The sequence below is a fragment of the Garra rufa genome, chromosome 9, assembly GCF_049309525.1.
Source record: "Garra rufa chromosome 9, GarRuf1.0, whole genome shotgun sequence".
NCBI lineage: Eukaryota > Metazoa > Chordata > Actinopteri > Cypriniformes > Cyprinidae > Garra > Garra rufa.
This window is the reverse complement of record NC_133369.1, coordinates 41633992-41654398: the sequence shown is the minus strand read 5'-3', so window position 1 is coordinate 41654398 and position 20407 is coordinate 41633992. Positions and strand designations below refer to the sequence as shown.

Sequence of the window (20407 nt, the reverse complement as noted above, 5' to 3'; positions counted from 1 at the left end):
AACCCAAAGTTCACCCAAAAAAACGAGTGTTTAAGAACACATAGATATATAGAGAAACTACATTTTATTGGTCTATGTCAGTGCACCTTCCTTTTGTTGGAGAAATGATCCAACTGAACGGCCCAACGTGGAATACCCTGACATCTACAACTATTTGTGTCCTTAAACACTCGTTTTTTTGGGTTGACAGCTTATAAAAACGTAGTTATGTGTTTTTTAGCTTGTTTACTGTACACATTGTCTCATAGCAGCTTTTAGACATTGTTCTGTTTTTTGTTATAAGTCAGAAATAACAAGGAGTCTGCTTCCTGCAATACAAAGTCAATGGAGAGCGTTGGATTGTTCCCCCCGGTGTTGGCGTGGCCTAAATGCGCTCTGTCTCTATATGCAACCAGAGAGAAGTCTGCCAATTCACTAGGAGATTATCTAATTTCAATGGAAAGGAACATAGATACATAGTTTACAATAAAGTCAATAATATGAATTATATAGAATACATGGGGTGAATTTTCATTTCATTCAGAAAAAAAAATGAAAGGACAAACATTGAGGCAAACACCACATAGCTATAAAATAGTTTTAATTAAATGGATTTTGAATTAATCTAGCAAAGACAGAAAAGCAATCACCGCAATTAAAATAACGCAAGAAAATGCACATTTGAACCATGTTATTATCATTTGAACCGTGTTAATAGTAGTGAGGAGTTGCAGCATCTTTATATCTGTAATTATTTAGAGTCATACAAGGAATGATATAAACATCTGAAAGTTTGTACACAAACAGCTTTGTCTCAAGAACAGTCTGCCGAGAAGTCGCCTGGTGGTGGCGTAAGCTCTGCGGTTTTGCCCGCTGTCTCTCTGTCTCAGTCTGGGGTAAAACACTCACCGATTCCTCTAAACGAATAATCACTCTCAGCTGTGTGTCGTCTGCAGCACTGATCTACAGTCCCCACATCCCCCTAAACACAGACAGCCAGTCTGCCTACAGGTTGTAAATAAATGGGGGGAAAATACTGTAAGGTTAATTTGTTGGAAACAGTGTGATATGATAATGCATTTGTATGGCATCTGACTTGCTGTTTATATGATACATACCCATTTCAAAGATCAAATATTTGCTGTAAATTAATAAAACCCATTTTCCAAGCAGATGGAAACCCCCCTCCCCTCCCCTGAAAATGAGAAGAAAGTGACCCATATCTTTAACGGTGTTTGGGAAAGAAAGCTTAATTTGTGCTATATCCCACTAACATTTGTCTGGAGCTGTGACTAATCGGCTCGTGGCATCATCACCTCCACTGAGCTGCGCGACCCCCTACACGGCTGCCAAAACCAGACACTGACACATTTCATCCAGTGAATGAAGTCACAGATATTTGTTCCTCCATTCCCAAAGTCATCAGTTTTCCTGCTTTAGATTATAGGCAGAAATTCCATCTTCATTTTACACCTCATCTGATCTGGATGCTTCCATAAAACATGTTGATAATCAAGACCCATGGCGGTCGTGTAGTACGTACAGCAGTTTAGTGGCCTCATTAAACACCAAACAGAATTCCTCCTAATAATTAACAGATCTGAGAGCATACGTTACTCACAAATTAGAGAGTGGGAACGGGAGTTAATGTGGGAGTACAATCACAGTAAGCTTGTGCAAATGTAAGAATTATAAAGGCAGCAAAAACACAGGACCCATCTGAGAGCTCTAAATAAACCGTGTCGTTTTCAGAGCGTCTCCTTCGCGTGAACTGCACAGGATTCTGCTGTTTGATGACCGTCGCTCGATAAGGCCACTGCAGGGATGAGAATGAGAAAACAGGAAGAAATGGTGCGCCTTCAGAACGTCTCTGCAGATCTTTCATCGCAAATTCTCCATCACCGGACCACTGGATCCTCTGGACTCAGTCACTTGGTGCTGGGATGATGCTGATGTGGAGAAAGTTGTCCGGGTGGCTCAAGTGTTCGCTCAGCCACTGGACGGGTGTTTCCAGCAGTGGTTCAATGCCGTGAATCATAACCTGGAATCTCTTTGGCTCGTCTGGAATTAGTGTGGATGAGACAAAAGGTCACAACTAAGCATCATGAAAACTATTCAAGTCATGTCAGAAAAAAAAAGTTATGGTATGTTAAAGCTTGTTACACAGTGGTGCTTTCTCATACGATGATCTAACTGTTTACCAACCATAGGACAATGCATTGTTAGAGAAATTAACTAGTTAGTTAAAACCATTTTCATTGTCATTCCAACCATGTTGGTTTAACAACATTGAGCTGTTAATAATGTAATGCAGTGTGGTGAAGTAACAACTTCTCAATTATTCAGTTCAAGAATCATTGTCAGATAATATCTTTAAATAAGATTGTATCTGAGAACTACTTAATTTTTTTCCCATCGTTTTTCTGTATTTACAGATGTTTCATTTAATCACAGATCCTCTCTTACATAATACTCCGGGGGTCCACTCCTGGGTTAATAAGACACTTTTATTTTCTTGACAAACTACAAGACACAGATTTGCATGTACTGTACATGAAATGAAAGATATACTGTAATCTAGCTTGCTTATTTAGCTCTAAAGCATGATCTAGGTCTGCACGTCATACTTACAACATGCTTCAAACCACAGTATCAACCACACAACTTTGCAATGCTGTTTGCGAATGTTTGTTTGAACTATGGTTTCAGGAAAAATTGAATAGTTGAACTGTGTTCGTAATGACAAAACTTACAACAATATGTTTGCTATCAATGTTTTTAAAAATGCACCCTGATTATGAGAAGGATCAAATAAGGACTCATATAAGCTCAATCGCTGTTAAGTCACTCTGTTCTGCAAAAATGTTTTGTTTTTTTTCTTTACATTCTGGAATAAAGCTTTCTTAACATTTATTATGAAACTTTTTATTTTATTTCAGCTATATGATGATAACGAGAAGAATAACAAGGTGCTGTAAACAGTAAAACAGTTTGCACTACAAACCAGTGTGTTCATAATTTAGATAATACATTAAAATAACATTGTAAGACACACAATTTGCAACAAGCTGTTTCGTACATCTAAAAATAGTGGATGAGACTAAAAGCCAGACCCATAAAATTTACAAATTTCTTACAGGAAGAAAAAGGTGGATATAACAATTAGTATTTATATTTTACTGATACATTTGGAATTGTTAGTTTCTATATGTTTTTGAAACATATTCATTACCAGTCAAACGTTTGAGTAATTATATGACAAAAAAAAAATAGCTTCTCTGTTCTTGCTGTATTCTATATATCTATTTTTAGGCCTCTGACACTAGCTTGCTTTTTTATTCTATCCATTTTCTTTTTATTTATTATATACTTAAAAAACATTATACATGTACTGGGTTAGGCTAAATTAGACTTTCAAATGAAGACTTAAACATCTGCATTTTGGATGGTCTGAAAGTGAGTATATTTTCAAGTAGGAGTCGACCGATTATCGGCCCGACCGATTATTGGTGCCGATATTAAGCATTTTACAATTATCGGAATCGGTTATTTTCAAAACCGATTTGCCGATAAAAATAATTTAATTTTGAAATGCGCTCTTTGGCTCCGACGCAGTCTGTCAGAGCTCACCACTCGGTGCCCTAGAGCAGTCTCCACCCACCGCGCATCTGATTTGTTGGGAGTCGCGAGTCCGACCAATCAACTCGAAGGCTGAAGGCACTGAAGACACAGACAGAACGCTTGCTGGAGCTGCGAGCAGCGTGCGGCAGTAATCAGTATTCAAGGTAAGTCAGCAGCAGACGTTGATTGTGTTTCAGTAATTCACAATCCTTTACAGTGAAGTTGCAAAAACACCTCAATGTTATCTTGATTTCCTGGATGCGGAAAACACGGACGGAATCGTGGAATCCAGACATATACCGTATTTTCCGCACTATAAGGCACACCGGATTATAAAGCGCATCTTCAATGAATGGCCTATTTTAAAACTGTTTTCATATATGTGACCCTGGACCACAAAACCAGTCATAAGGTAAAATTTTACAAAACTGAGATGTATACATCATATGAAAGCTCAATAAATAAGCTTTCTATTGATGTATGGTTTGTTAGGATAGGACAATATTTGGCCGAGATACATCTATTTGAAAATCTGGAATCTGAGGGTGCAAAAAAATCAAAATACTGAGAAAATCACCTTTAAAGTTGTCCAAATTAAGTTCTTAACAATGCATATTACTAATCAAAAATTACATTTTGATATATTTATAGTAGGAATTTTACAAAAAATCTTCATGGAACATGATCTTTACTTAATTTCCTAATGATTTTTGGCATAAAAGAAAAATCAATAATTTTGACCCATACAATGTATTTTTGGCTATTGCTACAAATATACCCCAGTGACTTAAGACTGGTTTTGTGGTCCAGGGTCACATATAAGACGCACTGCATTATAAGGCGCATATAGAAGAGGCAGTCGGGGACGCATTCTGATCGGATGTTTTCCATGTTTTTTTATTAGTAAACTAATTTGTAAAAAACTTACTTATTTGATTAAAAGATAAATTCATGTTTTTATACCTTCATTTGCACTGTACTGTAAATTAAAACTAATGCAAATGTGTAGTGTCACATAGGCCTAGGTTAGGATAACAAAAAATGAGACATTTAGGCTATGGAACTGAGTGTGCCTATAATAGGCTATTAATGTTATAGTTTCATGAAAAGGTCGTCTTAATATCTTCTAAAATGAAGAATTAAATTATTAACACTTATGTGACACATTGTGCGTTTTTAAGCTAATCAACTGATGTGCATTAGATGATGAATTGGATAGTCACCTCATTGGATTTAGCCATCAGAAAATAATTAATGAGAAATTATTATAGCTTATGCTATTACATGAACATTTCTAACATGTAAACAATTTGAAGCCAAATAGTTATATTTCCCCAAGCTGTTTAGCTTTAATACAGTATGCATAGGCTTAATCAGGAAGCATACAGTGCCCCCACTTTTAACTCTCTCTTTATATTACCCTTATTGTAGATGGATGCACGGAAGAAGACACAAAGTGCAGTGTGGGAGTGCTACACTCAACAAACACCAGGGAAGGCAGTGTGCAAAACATGTGGAGATGTTGTCAGTATGGGTGGTACAATGGCAAAAAGTGCCAATACTTCAAACCTGTGGTCTCATCTTACCAATTTTCATTTTTACACTAGACACATATTGGTTCAAAATATCGTTTATCAGTGCATTTGATCTGTAATAATCGGTATCGGCATCGGCCCTGAAAAACACATATCGGTCGACCCCTATTTTCAAGTCTTCATTTTAATTTTTGGGTGAACTATTCCTTCAAGACCACGAGAAACTTAAATTCTGAACTTTTGACTGGTCATGTAATTTTAAGTAAAAAAAAAAAAAAAATCACATTCATAAACACATCCAAGTTTTATTTATTTATTTATTTATTTTTTGACATTTTACAATTGTTATTCTATGAAATGTGGAAACTACATACCAGATATTGTGAGAGGTTCTATTGTCAGAGGAACAACAGCCTGATAATTAGTTTATCACTACTTTATCATGTCCTGCACAGAACAAATTGGCCAAGTTCATGCTCTGTAGCTAGTTACATACGACTGGAAAATTGAAGGAAACGCTAGAGGCTGTAACATTACCCTGTTGACCCATGGAGGTTAAATGGCTAATGCAGTTGGAGGGAAGGAGTTTCAGTTTGACAGCAAGTGATGGTTCAGGCATCAGCATGTGCGCTGGATGACCTTCTCACACTACTGAACCGCATCATGACCTACTGGATCATTTGCATATAAGCATATAGAAAGCAACTGCTGGCCTTTAAAAACTTTCAGATAAACAACACTGAATCTCCCTACATGAACCTCCCCATGAAGAATGCTAAAGTTTCGCTGTAGGATACAAAAAACTGAAGTTCAGTTTTGAGAAGTAAACACTCTCTCAAACACCAACAAAAGCAATTCATCATGTCTACTCAACTTACTCCATTTATCAAGAGTCTGATGAGTTGTAGCTCAGGGCTGAAGAGGTTGGGAGCACAGATAACGTGGGCGCAGGAAGGAACTCCTCGTAATAATGCATTCTTTTGTTTATTAAATGAGTGGTCAAAAAGGCATGGCCTCAGCTTTCCCTTTGCCCGCTGTCAGCTCAATTATCTTTAACTAGATTCATGCATCATTTGCGCTTTCATTAGCCATAGCTGTCAATAAGGTCATGAAACAAGAAAGTCTCTCCACCTTTTAACTATTTTTTAAAGAAAATACTTACTCCTAACTGAATAACCTGTTTTTGGGGACTTTTAAAAAGTCCAGACACTATCAGACTGTCTATGTTCTATACTTTTTTTGTTTTTCCTCACTACATTATATTTTGCTTTCCGATACCTACGAAATGTTAGATGCATTTTGTTATTTTTATAAATATATTATTGGCCAAAAGTGACAGTTTAAAGTTAAAATGCCTTAATAATAAACTAGTTTCACAAGCTGAAATGTCTTCACAGCTTTGCCCTTCATAAAACATTAATTGCTGGACTGTAGTCAATTTTTAGGGATCATTATTGAGTAATGTTTTGTGTGTATGTATATGAGTCAAAGACATAATATCTCATGTCGGTGTCTGCATCAAATTACAATTATAAAACCGATTAATTAAAGCATATATAATATAAAATAATATTAAATTCAAGTAAAACATCTATTGAAATGTTTTCAATAACTTTTGTAAGAAAATAAAAGTCAAAATACGGGTGAAATAATGCTCCATCGTCATTCAGCGTAACATACATTGACGTAAAAATGAAACAACAATTATTTTGACTTGAACTTATATATAAAAGAATAAGTGATCACACTAAACTTGATTATATTTTAAATTAATAAAAACTGACAAATGGGGTGAAAACGGTTTGAAGGATAGTGGCAAAACCTTTATCAACAGTGGACTGATAAAGATTCTATCTATCTATCTATCTATCTATCTATCTATCTGATATTTTGTATCTTGTTTGTATTTTGGTATTTGCATAAATATGTTGTTTTCCATTTAAGATAAGTGGTGGTGGTATTTAGGATTGTTATTTTGTTTTATCTTATTATTATTATTCAGACAGAAAAAGGTTGCATGAACCATGTTAGTGAATAAAAAATTCTGAATTTTGATTTAATAAAATCAACTTAACGAGAAACAAATGAGCGTTTTGGCAGGTGTTCATTGCACGTGTCCTTTAAATCTGGTGACAGTTGTAGATGATAATTACTTTTTTCGGGTTAAGTCAGCATGGCCTTTTGCTCAACAGGAAAAAATTAAAACCCATGCCTGCCACAAATACCAAGAACATGGAAGCAGCAAACACAGGTCGGAGCTCCGGTAAGCTAATATGACTAAACATGATGACCATTTCGAACACAAGCACACACACTTCCATGAACCAAACATCCACGTAATAACGGAACTGGCTTGAAGCTAGTTTAAGCTGCAGGGCTATTGGAATAGAGAGGACTAAACAATCAACTGACCCTGGTTTTGAAGTCACACAGTAATAGTGTGATGAGCAGAAGAAGTAACTCATTCCTTGAAGTCCTGTGTGTGTGTCTCTGCCCCCGTGGAGTTTGTAAGGGTGTAAGGTGGGTGCGTCCCCAGTGTCACTCTCAGAATGATGCGAGGGGAATTCAAAAACAACACAAACTCATATACTAAACGAACACAACTTGCTTTCTTCCGGGAGTTATGACGAACGCCCACAGAAAAGCCCTAGCGTGGGTCGGCTCTGGACCTCTGCCGCCTTGGGAGCATTTCACTCAAGCAAAACTAACTTCTTTCAAAGCTAACGGAAACGCAAAATTGTTTCAATCCTCATACTATCTTCTTTGCTATTGATTGTTAATACATGATTGCCGTTACTAGAGCCGTACCCTACAGTTTGAGCTAAAGGGTTTGTGCCTATGCAAAATTATGCAAGGTCCAACTGCCCAAATTCATCCCATTTAACATCTCTTATTCACCTTTGGCTTCTAGCGGGTTAGAGACTTTTTACTGTGCACACAGATAACAGTCGGGAGAAAACATTATAGTATTGGGAGCTGCTTTTGTCACAGGTTTTTATAAAAACATCCTGTGCAGTTTCTTGTCCCCTAATTATTTTTAAGGGACAGAATATGTCACCTGACATTATATTGTAAACATTTAAATCACAAATTTCCATCTTGTTGACTCAAAGCTGACTGATTTTGTCATTCTTGATTGGTACCGGTAGCCAACGGTACTTTTTGCGGTACTTTACTTTCTGTGTAGTAACGAAAATATTTATTTCAGTAAAAAAGAAAAAAGAAAAAAAAAGTAGTCAAAACCTTTCAATTTCAACATTTTGAATAATACAATCTTTTTCTTTTTTCAGAAATTCTTGTATGTTTGAATTTTTCTGATAATCAACTAAAGGCATTAAACATTTATTTATTTTAATCAAATAAAAATTAAACCCCTTTTTATTTACTGGCAAACATAGTACTGTAGTATTTGTTCTACAATTAAGTGGTTAATCTTGTAATATATATTTTTTTTTATCATTTAATTTTTTCATTTAAATTTGCTAGGAATATATAAACACATAGTTATGTTACGTGTTAAACCGTACATTGATTTCCATGAAGTTTCTGTGTGTATACAGTCAGTCTTTGATACAGTACGATAAGATGCTAGTTTTCTCAAATGAAACACTACAGTTCACATGAAGTGACAGTCACAGCAGCTCTAGAGATTGAGTTTATCTGTTCATGTGAGGCGCACAAGCCAAAAACTACTGGAAGCATCACTCGCAGTGTTGCTAGGTTTGTTTTTCTGCACAATTGGGCTATTTTGAAAATGCAGTCGCAGGAAAAATTACAGAGGCGTGGGTTGCGGTTTTTTTGGGGCAACTTTTATAATGTACAGTGATCTATAGACAAATTAAAATGAAAATAGATCTTTTTATTCATGTGTATTATACTACTATTTTAAGATTGAAAAGTTGTAAAACATTGAAAACATTTATTAATCCATTAAATTTGACACCGTTTGTATTAGATAATACAAAATAAATAAAATGTAAAACACACAATTTAGGGAAAAATAAAAACTAAAAGGCCCTAAATTAAAAAGACTAATTTTTAAGTATACATTTAATTTAATTAAATTAATAATTTGGTTATACTTTCATTCTCAGGGTCTAACAAACACATGGAAAACATTTCCATTCATATTAATGGTAAATTAATATTTTGATAAATACTGATATAGTATGATACGGAAAAAAATATTGTCATAATATTTCAGGCCATAAATCTTAAAATTTATCATGAAAAGTACTAAAAATTAAAATGAAACTGAGGAAAAGATTATTACAAAAAAATACAGATTAAATGCACATACAGTCAAGCCCGAAATCATTCATACCCCTGGCAAATTTTGACTTAAAGTTACTTTTATTCAACCAGCAAGTTTTTTTAACAGAAGATAATAAGAAAGATAATAAGATGATGTACAAGAGGCATCATTGTAGAAAAAATATTACTCATCTTTTATTTACATTTGAACAAAAAGTGGCATGTCCAAAATTATTCATACCCTTTGCAAACTGTCACAGTCTATGGGGAAATCCGAAGTTCTATACCATTCCAAATAGTCCAAGCTGTTCTAAAGCATCCTAATTACCCTGATTCATTGGGAACAGCTGTTTTAATCAACTCAACAGGTGAAAAACAGAAGCTCTCTGCTGTTGGTTTGTGGACAGTCATGGCTAAGACAAAGGAGCTCACTGAGGACTTTGCATTGTGGCTGCTCCCAAGTCAGGAAAGGGCTACAAGACCTTATCTAAATGTTCTGAAGTTCCAGTGGCTACAGTGCAAAGTATTATTAAAAAATACAAGATGTTCCTCACCGTAAAAAATCTCAGAGGACATGGTCGGAAGCCAAAAGTGACACCTGTGCTGGCCAGGAGGATAGTGAGAGAGGTAAAAGAGAATCCAAGGATCACCACCAAGGCCATCCTGATGAATCTGGGCTCTGCTGGTGGCAACATCTCAAGGCAGACAGTCCAATGGACACAATGATGTAGCCTTCATTTGACATAAAAAGGAGAAGCCTTCAACCCTAAGAACACACTGTCAAACATGGTGGTGGGAACCTAATGTTTTGGGGGTGTTTTTCAGCCGGTGGACCAGGGAACCTAATCACAGTAAACGGCACCATGAAAAAGGAGCAATACATCAAAATTCTCGACAACAACATCCGGCAGTCTGCAGAGAAACTTGGCTTTGGGCACCAGTGGACATTTCAGCATGACAACGACCAAAACGAAAAAAGAAATGGTTAGCAAACAAAAACATTAACATTTTGCAGTGGCCCAGCCAGAGTCCTGACTTAAATCCAATTGAGAATCTGTGGAGAGAGCTAAAGATCAGGGTGATGACAAGGAGACCCTCCAACCTGAAAGAGTTGGAGCTCATCGCTAAAGATGAATGGGCAAAAATACCAGTGGAGACATGATAAAAGCTGGTCAGCAATTATAGGAAGTGTTTGATTGCTGTAATGGCCAATAAAGGCTTTTCTATTGATTATTGAGAAGGGTATGAATAATTCTGGACATGCCACTTTTTGCTCAAATGTAAACGAAAGATGAGTAATATATATTTTTTTTTTCAACAATGATGCCTCTTGTACATCATCTTATCTTTTGGGAGAAGCCTGTGTCATTTCCGGTCAAAAAACAAACTTAAAAGTAACTTTAAGTCAGAATTTGCCAGGGATATGAATAATTTGGGCTTGACTGTATATAGCCTAAACAATTCTTGCTAAAATAAAAAAAACATAAATACAAATAAACCTTTTATTTTAAAGTGCATTAATGGAACAAATCAGTTGTCAACTATGTTTGGACTCTGCAAAAATTGGGCTAGTTTTCATTATTTTTGGGTGGGTTTTGAGTAAGCTTTGGGCTGGATTTTTTTTCGGAGACCTGGCAACCCTGGTCACGCAAATTTAAACAAATTTTTTCTTTTTGCTTTTTAGTATTTACAGACACTAGTCCATAATGCAATTTGAATTAAGTGACATACCAACTTTTGATTTATTCATCCAAAAATCAACAAATTCCTTCAGCACTATAGAGTAAATTCTGTTTTTATGAATGGCCCCTGCAATCACGTCCGTTTTTTTTTCGCTAAGGAGAAATTGTAGACGTGCGACCATTTAGAGACAGAAATGACATGGTGTCGAGTAAATAAGATAACAAAAGGCTAGTTTGTTTAATAAAAGATCAAGGTATAGACCTGTTTTATAGGAAAGGTAACCTTAAATAACTTCTATTGTGATCTGGCGCTACATAGAAAATAAAATTAACTTGACCTTCAAGGGGCCGCCCCTCTAATATAATGGCAGGGGAAACATTGAATAGTCACTTTCAAGTCGTTCCAAACGTGCATGGTAAACCATGGTAGTAGTAGTAGTAGCAGTTATTTATTTTTATCTAAAAACTTTTCTGGTAAAATCTTACTAAACAAATCCCTGAGTGAGCATACTTCATAAAACCTACTTGCTTTCCTACTTGCCTTCATGTGGTAAACAGAAACCCAAACATGCTTGCCTGACTTGCAAGAACTAACAAGATTTGCTCTCATTTCACACAAGCCCCCGTTTACCATATCTGATGTGCACTGATCAATGTTTATTTGGAAATAAAAGCATAATTTACATTTAAACGTTCAGCATATGAGTGCGGAACATATAAATGCTGAACATAAATGAGTCATTGGATTAAATGGCAAACTTAATCCAATGGATAGAAATCTCTCAGGTTTGATTAAAATATGTATGTTAAAACCTATATGACTTTTCTTTGTGTTTCAAAGAAAAGCCATATAGTTTTAAAAAAGAGATATGAGATATAAAGAGATATCTCTTTTAAAAAAAATTGCAAAACATGACCTGATGCTTTTCCTTATACATTCATATATAGTTTATTTAAAAATCGTATTAAATAAAAAAAACTATCTATTAACACACTGTATAAACTACCCAGAAGTACACAAACCTGTATATCCAACATATGAAACAATTTACAATCTAACCTAGTCTAAACTATGTCTTAAAAAAAGCTTTAAACTTCAAAATTAATCAGTTTACAGAGTGCATCATTTTTGAGTCACTGCCCCTTTTTCGTTTACCACATTACCACGGTATGACAGCCACTGAAAGCAGAGTAGTGAGATGTGCTGGTGATGATGGAGGTGGGTGGGCCAGCTGGAGGTTTCCCCACTTGCGTGGGCTGACATGAAGGGCTGCTGGGCGGGGGTTTTCTGTGCAATTCATTTATTTGAAATAATACCACCACACACCCTCTTATTGACTATAAAACCTCTTACTATTCTGACCGACTTCTAAAGCAGAACATGGGGAAATTTTAGAGTACCATGTATTGCCGTTTCGATATATAAAATCTTTATCTTATTGTGAAAAGCGTAGGAGAGACCACACCGTTTGAGCATGTCTCCATTTTTACCCCAAAGTGGTACAAATCTAGTGATAGATAGATTCCATTCTCTGTATTTGAGACATGCAGATAGCTAGAATATGCCACTGACAGATTATATTACATGTCAGTCTGGCTAAACCATATGCTTTTTGTTTTTATTTGTGGGAATCCCCATTTTATTGCAACCATAACAGTACTGTAAATCTTCTGTGGCATTAAGACACCATCAAAGCCTTTCACAAAACAGAAAACCTCATCTGCTGATAAAAGAAGACGTTTAAAGTCACAACATGTAGGTTTTCACTCATGTGTAATTGATAAATGATTAATCAAGCCGACACTGTGATATGCAAATAAGATTTGAGACCATCTTGAGACAGAAAAGGTATTTCCCAGGTTAAGTAGACATGTATTTCCCTGTAATCTCAACACTTTGCTCTGCACTGTTATCAAAGCAAATCCCACATATCTGGAAGAGGCAGAACGATAACAAAAAGAGAAGCACAAAGTGCCACTTTCTCTTCAACCAAACCACCAGGCCGTTCAGACAAAGCAAGCAGGTCTTGAATTGGGCTGGAAGCAACACAGATGTGCTCCGTCATGCAGGCATCTCCGCCAGCAGGTGCTCCGTTTGTCACTGCTATTGTCTGCTTATCTACTTCCTCTCAGGAGAAACCAAGACCGCCCCTGTTTTGGCTGTGGATTTCATTCATGCAGCCCTGATTTGTCTTTTCCTTTCTTTTCCTATTTCTCATCTCTTCTGTAAATCTCTAGATGTTTAAGATTTGTTTTGCTCTAATGTCTTTTCCTCTCATCTCTGATTTCAACCTCCTGTTCGAGATAAGTCTAAACTGCAAACACGTTTTCATCCAATAATATCTGTGTGAATTATTTTTGTCTTGTGGATTACAGCTCACCTTCCGCACATATGGCAGCAGGAAACAGCTCCTTCAGCAGGTCTCCCAATGTAAGCGTGTGGCCCTCAGGAGACACAGGTCGGAAGAGCTTTTGGATGAACGGTCTGTCACTCATTGTCTAAAATGAGACAAATATGAATCCTGTTAGAATGATTATGATAAACAATTACAGTATAAAGTTTTTAAAAATGCAGAATCTGAAGAATGTTAAAAAAGTTTCTATTTACTATAAACATTTAATTTTCACTGTAGTTACACTTATTTTGTGGACAGTTTTATTGTGAAGGACAGTTTTCACAGCATTTGTTTGTATTAGTGACCCATGGTGTTGTGGTTTTGTCCACAGACATTGCATATAATCCATAGGTCGGACATAATAGTAATGAAAGTATAAAAAAATTAACATTCTGATTAGTTGCAGGTGATTCCCAGGTTGATGAGACAAATTATTAAGGGTGTGTTCACACTTGTAGTTCAGTTCATTTGGTTCATTTGTTCTGGATCAAAAAGAAAAATTATACATTTGGTCCTGGTCCGGTTAACGTTCACACTGGCATTTTTACAGCAAACCTAAAGATACCGAACCTAAAGACATAGTGATTCATTCACAACCTGATTGGTCAGGTTGAATGACGTAGACCTATATTTTGTAATGAAAATCACTGAACGCTCCAAACAAAAGGAAAAAGCATGTCTGACTCAAAGCGACATTGAGCAGACCGATCAGTGAACTGGTACTTTAATGTCATACACCCTTAGTGTCGATTTAAGTCGAATGCACCTAATGCACTAATTGTTACATATACAGTAGTCTCGCGTAGCCAGACCTTCAGACTGACGGCTGAAGGTCTGGAACTCATGGCAGCTTTCATTGGCCAAGTCCCGCCCATAAGACCGTTTGATCGACATGACAAACAACCAATCACAGTTCGTTTCGTTCAGCGTCACGTTTCTGTGCGTAGAAATGCCCCCGCAACAACAGAATGGCGTGCAACAAGTCAGTCATTGAAATAACCAGCATTGAAAGATAACGAAGAAGAGGGAGAACATGCAGTAAGTCAGTAATTTGTTCGCGAACGTCGCATATGTGTATAACAGCAATGCATCTACTTAGCAAAATGCAGAGTAAAGCAGTCTGCGCTTTGTTTCCCGGCGGACCGAAAATAAACGCGACACTCGCGTCTTCCAGAAATCCGGTCAAATTCAATTAATCAGATGACGACTTCGACATTCTTGAAGTGTTTCCAGTTAAGTGTACCATATGCATCAGACGTTTACTCAGGCTGAGACTACATATACAGTATATGATTTTATTTTCGGTTTTTGGTTAGTTTAGAAGTATTTGGTCCATGTTGTGTTCATATTTCATTTGTTCATCTGGAAGTGGACCGAGAACCATCTTTTTAGTGTTCTTGGTCTGCTTGTTTGGTGCACACCTGGATTCGGATTACTGCGTTCACACTTACTCAAATGAACCGCACTAACAGAGCATTCACACCAGAGTTTGTTTTATGTCGAACCAAACATGATGTGTGAACACATTTGAACTACATTCTATAAATTGTGAACTTGTTTAAAACTTAATTAACTATTGCTGCATTAATTGTCAAAAGTGGTAATGTACTAAAGAAATTTCACTTCACCATTTTGCTTGTTTTTTGAATTAACGGTCTACTACTGACTATGAAAGCCACCATAGCGTAACAAAAAGAAAAGCAAAACTAAACTAGCTTTACTTTTTACTTTTAACTAGCTTGACAGCGCTTGCATGTTTTTCCCCACAAGAATACCAACATGTTCACCTTTTCTGGATTAGGAAGCAGTCTTTTACTTTACTTCAGCTTGAAAAGTAACTAAATCAATCGTCCGCCATTGTTTCCTCGATATTCGCGATATTTTTGCCGCGCACTGTGTGCTGATGCGGCAAGTATAAACCAGGCTCTACATATGAAGCGCTCGTACTGAAAACGCCTCTCTTCACGTGATCAGTGAATTATGACTCCGGCTACAGACGCTTTGGAGCAGCGCTGACCATGCATTGGCACAAATGCGACCACCTCAAAATCTAACTCCCACATTCTCAAAAAATTGTGCTGTTTTGGTCGCAGTCTAGAGCCCTGAAATCAGTATTACGTATGTAAATAACACTAACCACTACTTTCTATTTCACATTATCAATTGACAATGAAATTTGAGCTTGATGCACGCAACCCACAGCAATGTGTAATGGCAAAAACATCTCAGACTGACAGATATGTAAAACTAATTTCTTTTGTACACAATGTCATATTAACTATAATTAGAGGGTGGATGATTTATTTCTAACAGTTGCACATTTCTAGTCTGCATATAGTGTATCTGATTTGTGACTTTGCTACTTAAAGGGGTGACATGAGAAATAATTGCCTTGTTTTTTTGGCATATAAGAGGTACCATTAGAGGTTTCATAGCTTAAAGCCCAAAACATTGCATGATTTTCAGCTGTCCCAGATCAAAGTTTGGCATCATAAAACATTAGAGCCGATTTTTGTGATCAATTCAGATTTGTGACTCCTTCCTCTCTCACCGTTTCCACTTTTTTCAGCACACATAAAAACTATAACTGCCAAAGTGTGATTCATAGCGCATACTGGTGATGTTTTTTCTTCTAGAAAGGTGCGTTCTAGCCTACGAGTAATTAAGTGTCGTCGCCGTACAGTCTACATGCATGCAAGTTTATTTATTAGACCCATGTCACACAGTGTGATCAGCAATGATCTTATAGGATTGCTAAAATCGTGCTGTGTATAGAAGGCTTAAAATGTCCTGCTCATTACACCGTAAACAAAGCATTTATTTAATCAAGCTGTAAAACCGGCTTGTTTGGATCTGAGGTGCAAGGTGACATCACCTAGGTACAAACATTTGCATAAACACTGTTTTAGAGCAAGGCATCATCGAATAGTCATCTTCTCACCATAGGCCCTGCCCATTGGTGTTCAGTCGCTTAACGGTCACGACGTGTCGTGTCACGTCAAAAGCAAATAGTAATTTACAATCACTGCCGCTATCTTGTCTACACTGGATAAAGTATACAGATTTGCATTCGATTTTTGTCGTCATTTGTTGAAAGATTAAGCAGTACTAGATCTGACTGCAGCTGCATCACAAACTGTAAGTAAATGGTTTCATAATGCTTTGTCTGGAAATTAACTTGTTTTTATCACGTTGTCAAAACACACACATGCAATAGTGAGGGGGCGTTGACACTGTTTCATATGCAGTGACGTTAGCCAATCATAATAGTGGCTCATTACTGAGAAGCCTTAAAGGACCCACCCCTTAAAACAGGTTGTTTTAGACTGAGGGTCAGAATAAGGGTTAAAAATAAAGCAATAAACCCCAAGAAGCCATGGTTTACAGTGAATTTATAACATCTAAGGGGTGTTGTTAGGCATGATGCAAAGTGTTATAGATTTACTGTAAACCACGGCTTCAAGGGGCTTATTGCTTTTATGAAATGGTTATTCTATATACGTAGTAGGGTTTTACAAAACAAAACACAGCAAATAAAGTGTAATGATATTAATAAAAAACATTATTCTACCACCAAACAATGCAGTTCCTCAGAAACAGTTGTGGTTAAAACAAAGAGGTTGCCAAGCAAGCAACACACAAACGTAAACTAAGGTGTGTGTTTGTAGTGTAATTTACAACAGCTTAGAACGTGGCTCAATCAATCAGAATCAAGAACCGGAACTATCCGTTTTATAAAAATAATTTTGCCATATTTATGTAGTCTAATTTACAACAGCTTAGAACGTGGCTCAACCAATCAGAATCAAGAACCGGAACTATCCATTTTATAAAAATAATTTTGCCATATTTATTTAATGTAATTTTGTTTTTTACATTATAAAACCTCAAGGAACATATTAAGATGTCATGGATTTTTCTTGTTTGCTTTGGCTAAATTGTATTACCCACATCTCTGTACTCATAATGGTCTAATTTAAATACATTTACTTTAACTCAAATTGATTTATCATGAAAAAATATATAATTTTTGCATTACATGAAAAATATTATTTTCTTTATATTTATGAAGCGCTGTTTCAGATGATGAAACATGAGAATGTTTGTAGAGCATGACGTACAGTATATACTGGAATATTGGAAAGCAGCAGAGCCGGACAGTAACGGAGTACATTTACTTGAGTACAGTACTTTTGATGGATCTGTACTTTACTCGAGTATCATTTTTGGGGAGTACTCATGGCTTTACTCAAGTACATTTGAGAGGCAAATATTGTACTCTTTACTCCGCTACATTTCTATCCATAACCGTGAGTACCCATTACTTCTAAAAAGGAAAAAAGAAAAATCTCGGAAACCCTCAATTTGTTGTTTCCCTCTCAAACGCGATTGGATTGTGCAGGCGCCACTGATTAAAATAGCCTATCAGCTATTTAATACCTTCAGCTTTTCGCAGGGCTCCAAATTGCGACCGTTTTGGTCGCATATGCTCCCAAAATTTAATCTGTGCGACCTCAAATTATATTTGGGAGCGTTTGTGCGAGAAATTGTTGAGGTGCGACTTGGTTTCATTTCTTTACAAAACTTTTGCTAGTTCTAACTACTGCACAGACTGCTGTGACCTGATACAGATAGTTCTCTCCAACATTACATAACCATTTACACTTCATCGTTATTCTTAACTTTAATGCAGATTTTAGATATTAGCCGCCAATCTCTGTCTGTCTCTGACACTGTTCTTCACTGAACTAGGAACCGGACGTTTTTCTCTCTCTCTCTCTCCCAACCAACCTCTGTTCCGGATTTGCACAAACTGCATTGTGATTAAGGTTGTGTGATATGACAATTTTGATTGTGGACAATTAAAAGGTCTCCACAATCTGCTTTTGAGGAAATGCACTATATTTCGTCCTACAGCGTACATTTTGTCGCCTCCGTCTCAATGTTCTGTATTGTACAACGCGGCATTGCATTCACATCAAATGATAACTCAGTGGCAGAGTTCCACTCACGCAGGGGCGTAATATCCACTGGGGACACGCTTTTCAAACCCTGTTTGTGTCCTCCCACTTTCAAATGTTTTTGTTAAAGTAATCTCTTGTATTGCAGAATGCACGCTCACCGCCGAGAGTTTCATGCGATCGTTAAAACGAAACCAAAAGTAAAACGCGCACGTGCATTCAAAAGCAATTTTAATACCCCACGTTTAGAGAGCGACTCCCCAATGAGCGCAAATTAGGCTACATAAAATATCTAGGCTGTTACTAATATGTGGGCTATAATAAGTTGTGTAGTTGTCTAACTGTATCATGCTTGAAAAATTCGGTCTCTATTTGCACTTTAAATATTGAAAGAGTAGTCTACTTAGATTATGGCTGTATTTATTGTCTACACGACTAAGAAAGAACTGTGTCATTTATTATTTTGTGTTATTTATACTGTAGATTGTTTAAACATCCAGTGGTTGCCTCTAATTTAAATTGCCCTATATATAGTAGAGAAAATAAACATTCAACCCTTGGCCCCAGTTCAGAGTTGTGTCAGAACATTGCTATATTGCCTTCTTTGCTGGTTTAGGTTTATTGATTTGATTGATAAAAAAACAGAGAAACTCACTTGTACACACAACTGTTAGCTGAATTTTCTTTTCTGATATTACACATTAATGTAAGCTGAGCATTTGCTTTGATGTTTTTGAGTATGCAGTGTGTTAAACAGTGAGGTTCAAATGTGAAAAAATGCAAACAATCCATTAAAACTCTAGCAGAGGTTTGTCAGAGCGTTGCCATTGTGCTGTAGACTTGTGGGCAAGTGAGAAACGTTAAATAAAGCAACATGGTAAAAATATGAAAATGACTTGATTTTACTTTCAATTCCTTTTACATTCTCCAAGGTATTAACATTAACATTTTTCATAACTTCATGTAGAACGTTTCTGTACATAAATGTAAGCACTGTGGCAGTAGTAATGCAATACAGTATTTAGAAAATGTACTCTTGTACTCTTGATACTCAAGTACTTTTAAAAACAAGTACTTCAGTACTTTTACTTAAGTAGACATCTGACTGTAGTACTTTTACTTGTACTTGAGTAAAATTTAGCAAGGGGTATCTGTACTTTTACTTAAGTAGACATCTGACTGTAGTACTTTTACTTGTACTTGAGTAAAATTTAGCAAGGGGTATCTGTACTTTTACTTAAGTAGACATCTGACTGTAGTACTTTTACTTGTACTTGAGTAAAATTTAGCAAGGGGTATCTGTACTTTTACTTAAGTAACGAAGCTGTGTACTCTGTCCGCCTCTGGAAAGCAGTCAACGCTTAGATCACCAAACAACAACATCGCCAGCAAAGTCCAGTGACGCAGATATAGCACAGATATAACACAATGACTACACACACCTACACTCAAGTGAGCACACTTTTCCTTTGAGCTTTCTCAACTTCCTTTTCTATGTCATCCTTAGCCATTCAGCAAACATGACTGTAGCTGTGAGAAATGGCATTATTACCCATTTTTAACACCCAGTGGAGTGCTAACAACAAGTAATTCATTTGCTAATATCTTGTCAGTTAGCAGCTGCTTTAAACTCACAGAAGTTGGGTGTAATGTTGTGAATTGCTGAATAAGATATTAAGTGGATTAACAGCAGGCAGTCACGGCATAGTCTTTCCTTTGGCCTTGAGTGAGCAGGCAAGGTGTCGAATGCTGGACAGGATCCAGTTTTCACACACAACTTGCATGTGGTCAGTGATAGAGGGTATCATTCTGTAAGATCTGGACCTGTGGTGACAAACAGCGGCCTGACAAACAATAGGAGTCAATCTTGGTGCTGTGAAAAGGAAACTGGTGACACAACGGCTCAGGTAGTCCAGCTGACACCGACACCCTCAGGTCTCAGGAAGAGAAGGTGTCTCAGGATGCTAGGGCCTCGATCA

At 36.6% G+C, this 20407-nt stretch overlaps 1 protein-coding gene across 1 annotated transcript in view; it reads right to left on the bottom strand.

The window, feature by feature from the left end:
* Positions 1–563: 563 nt before the first annotated feature.
* The window catches only part of atg5 (ATG5 autophagy related 5 homolog (S. cerevisiae)), a 33025-nt gene continuing 13181 nt past the window's right edge, over positions 564–20407 (bottom strand). The window contains exons 7-8 of the mRNA XM_073847108.1: positions 13453–13570; positions 564–2040 (exon numbers count right to left, since the gene is read on the bottom strand). Of these exons, the coding sequence (XP_073703209.1) occupies positions 1904–2040; positions 13453–13570 (255 nt within the window). The 3' untranslated portion in view covers positions 564–1903. The remainder of the gene's footprint in view (positions 2041–13452; positions 13571–20407) is intronic.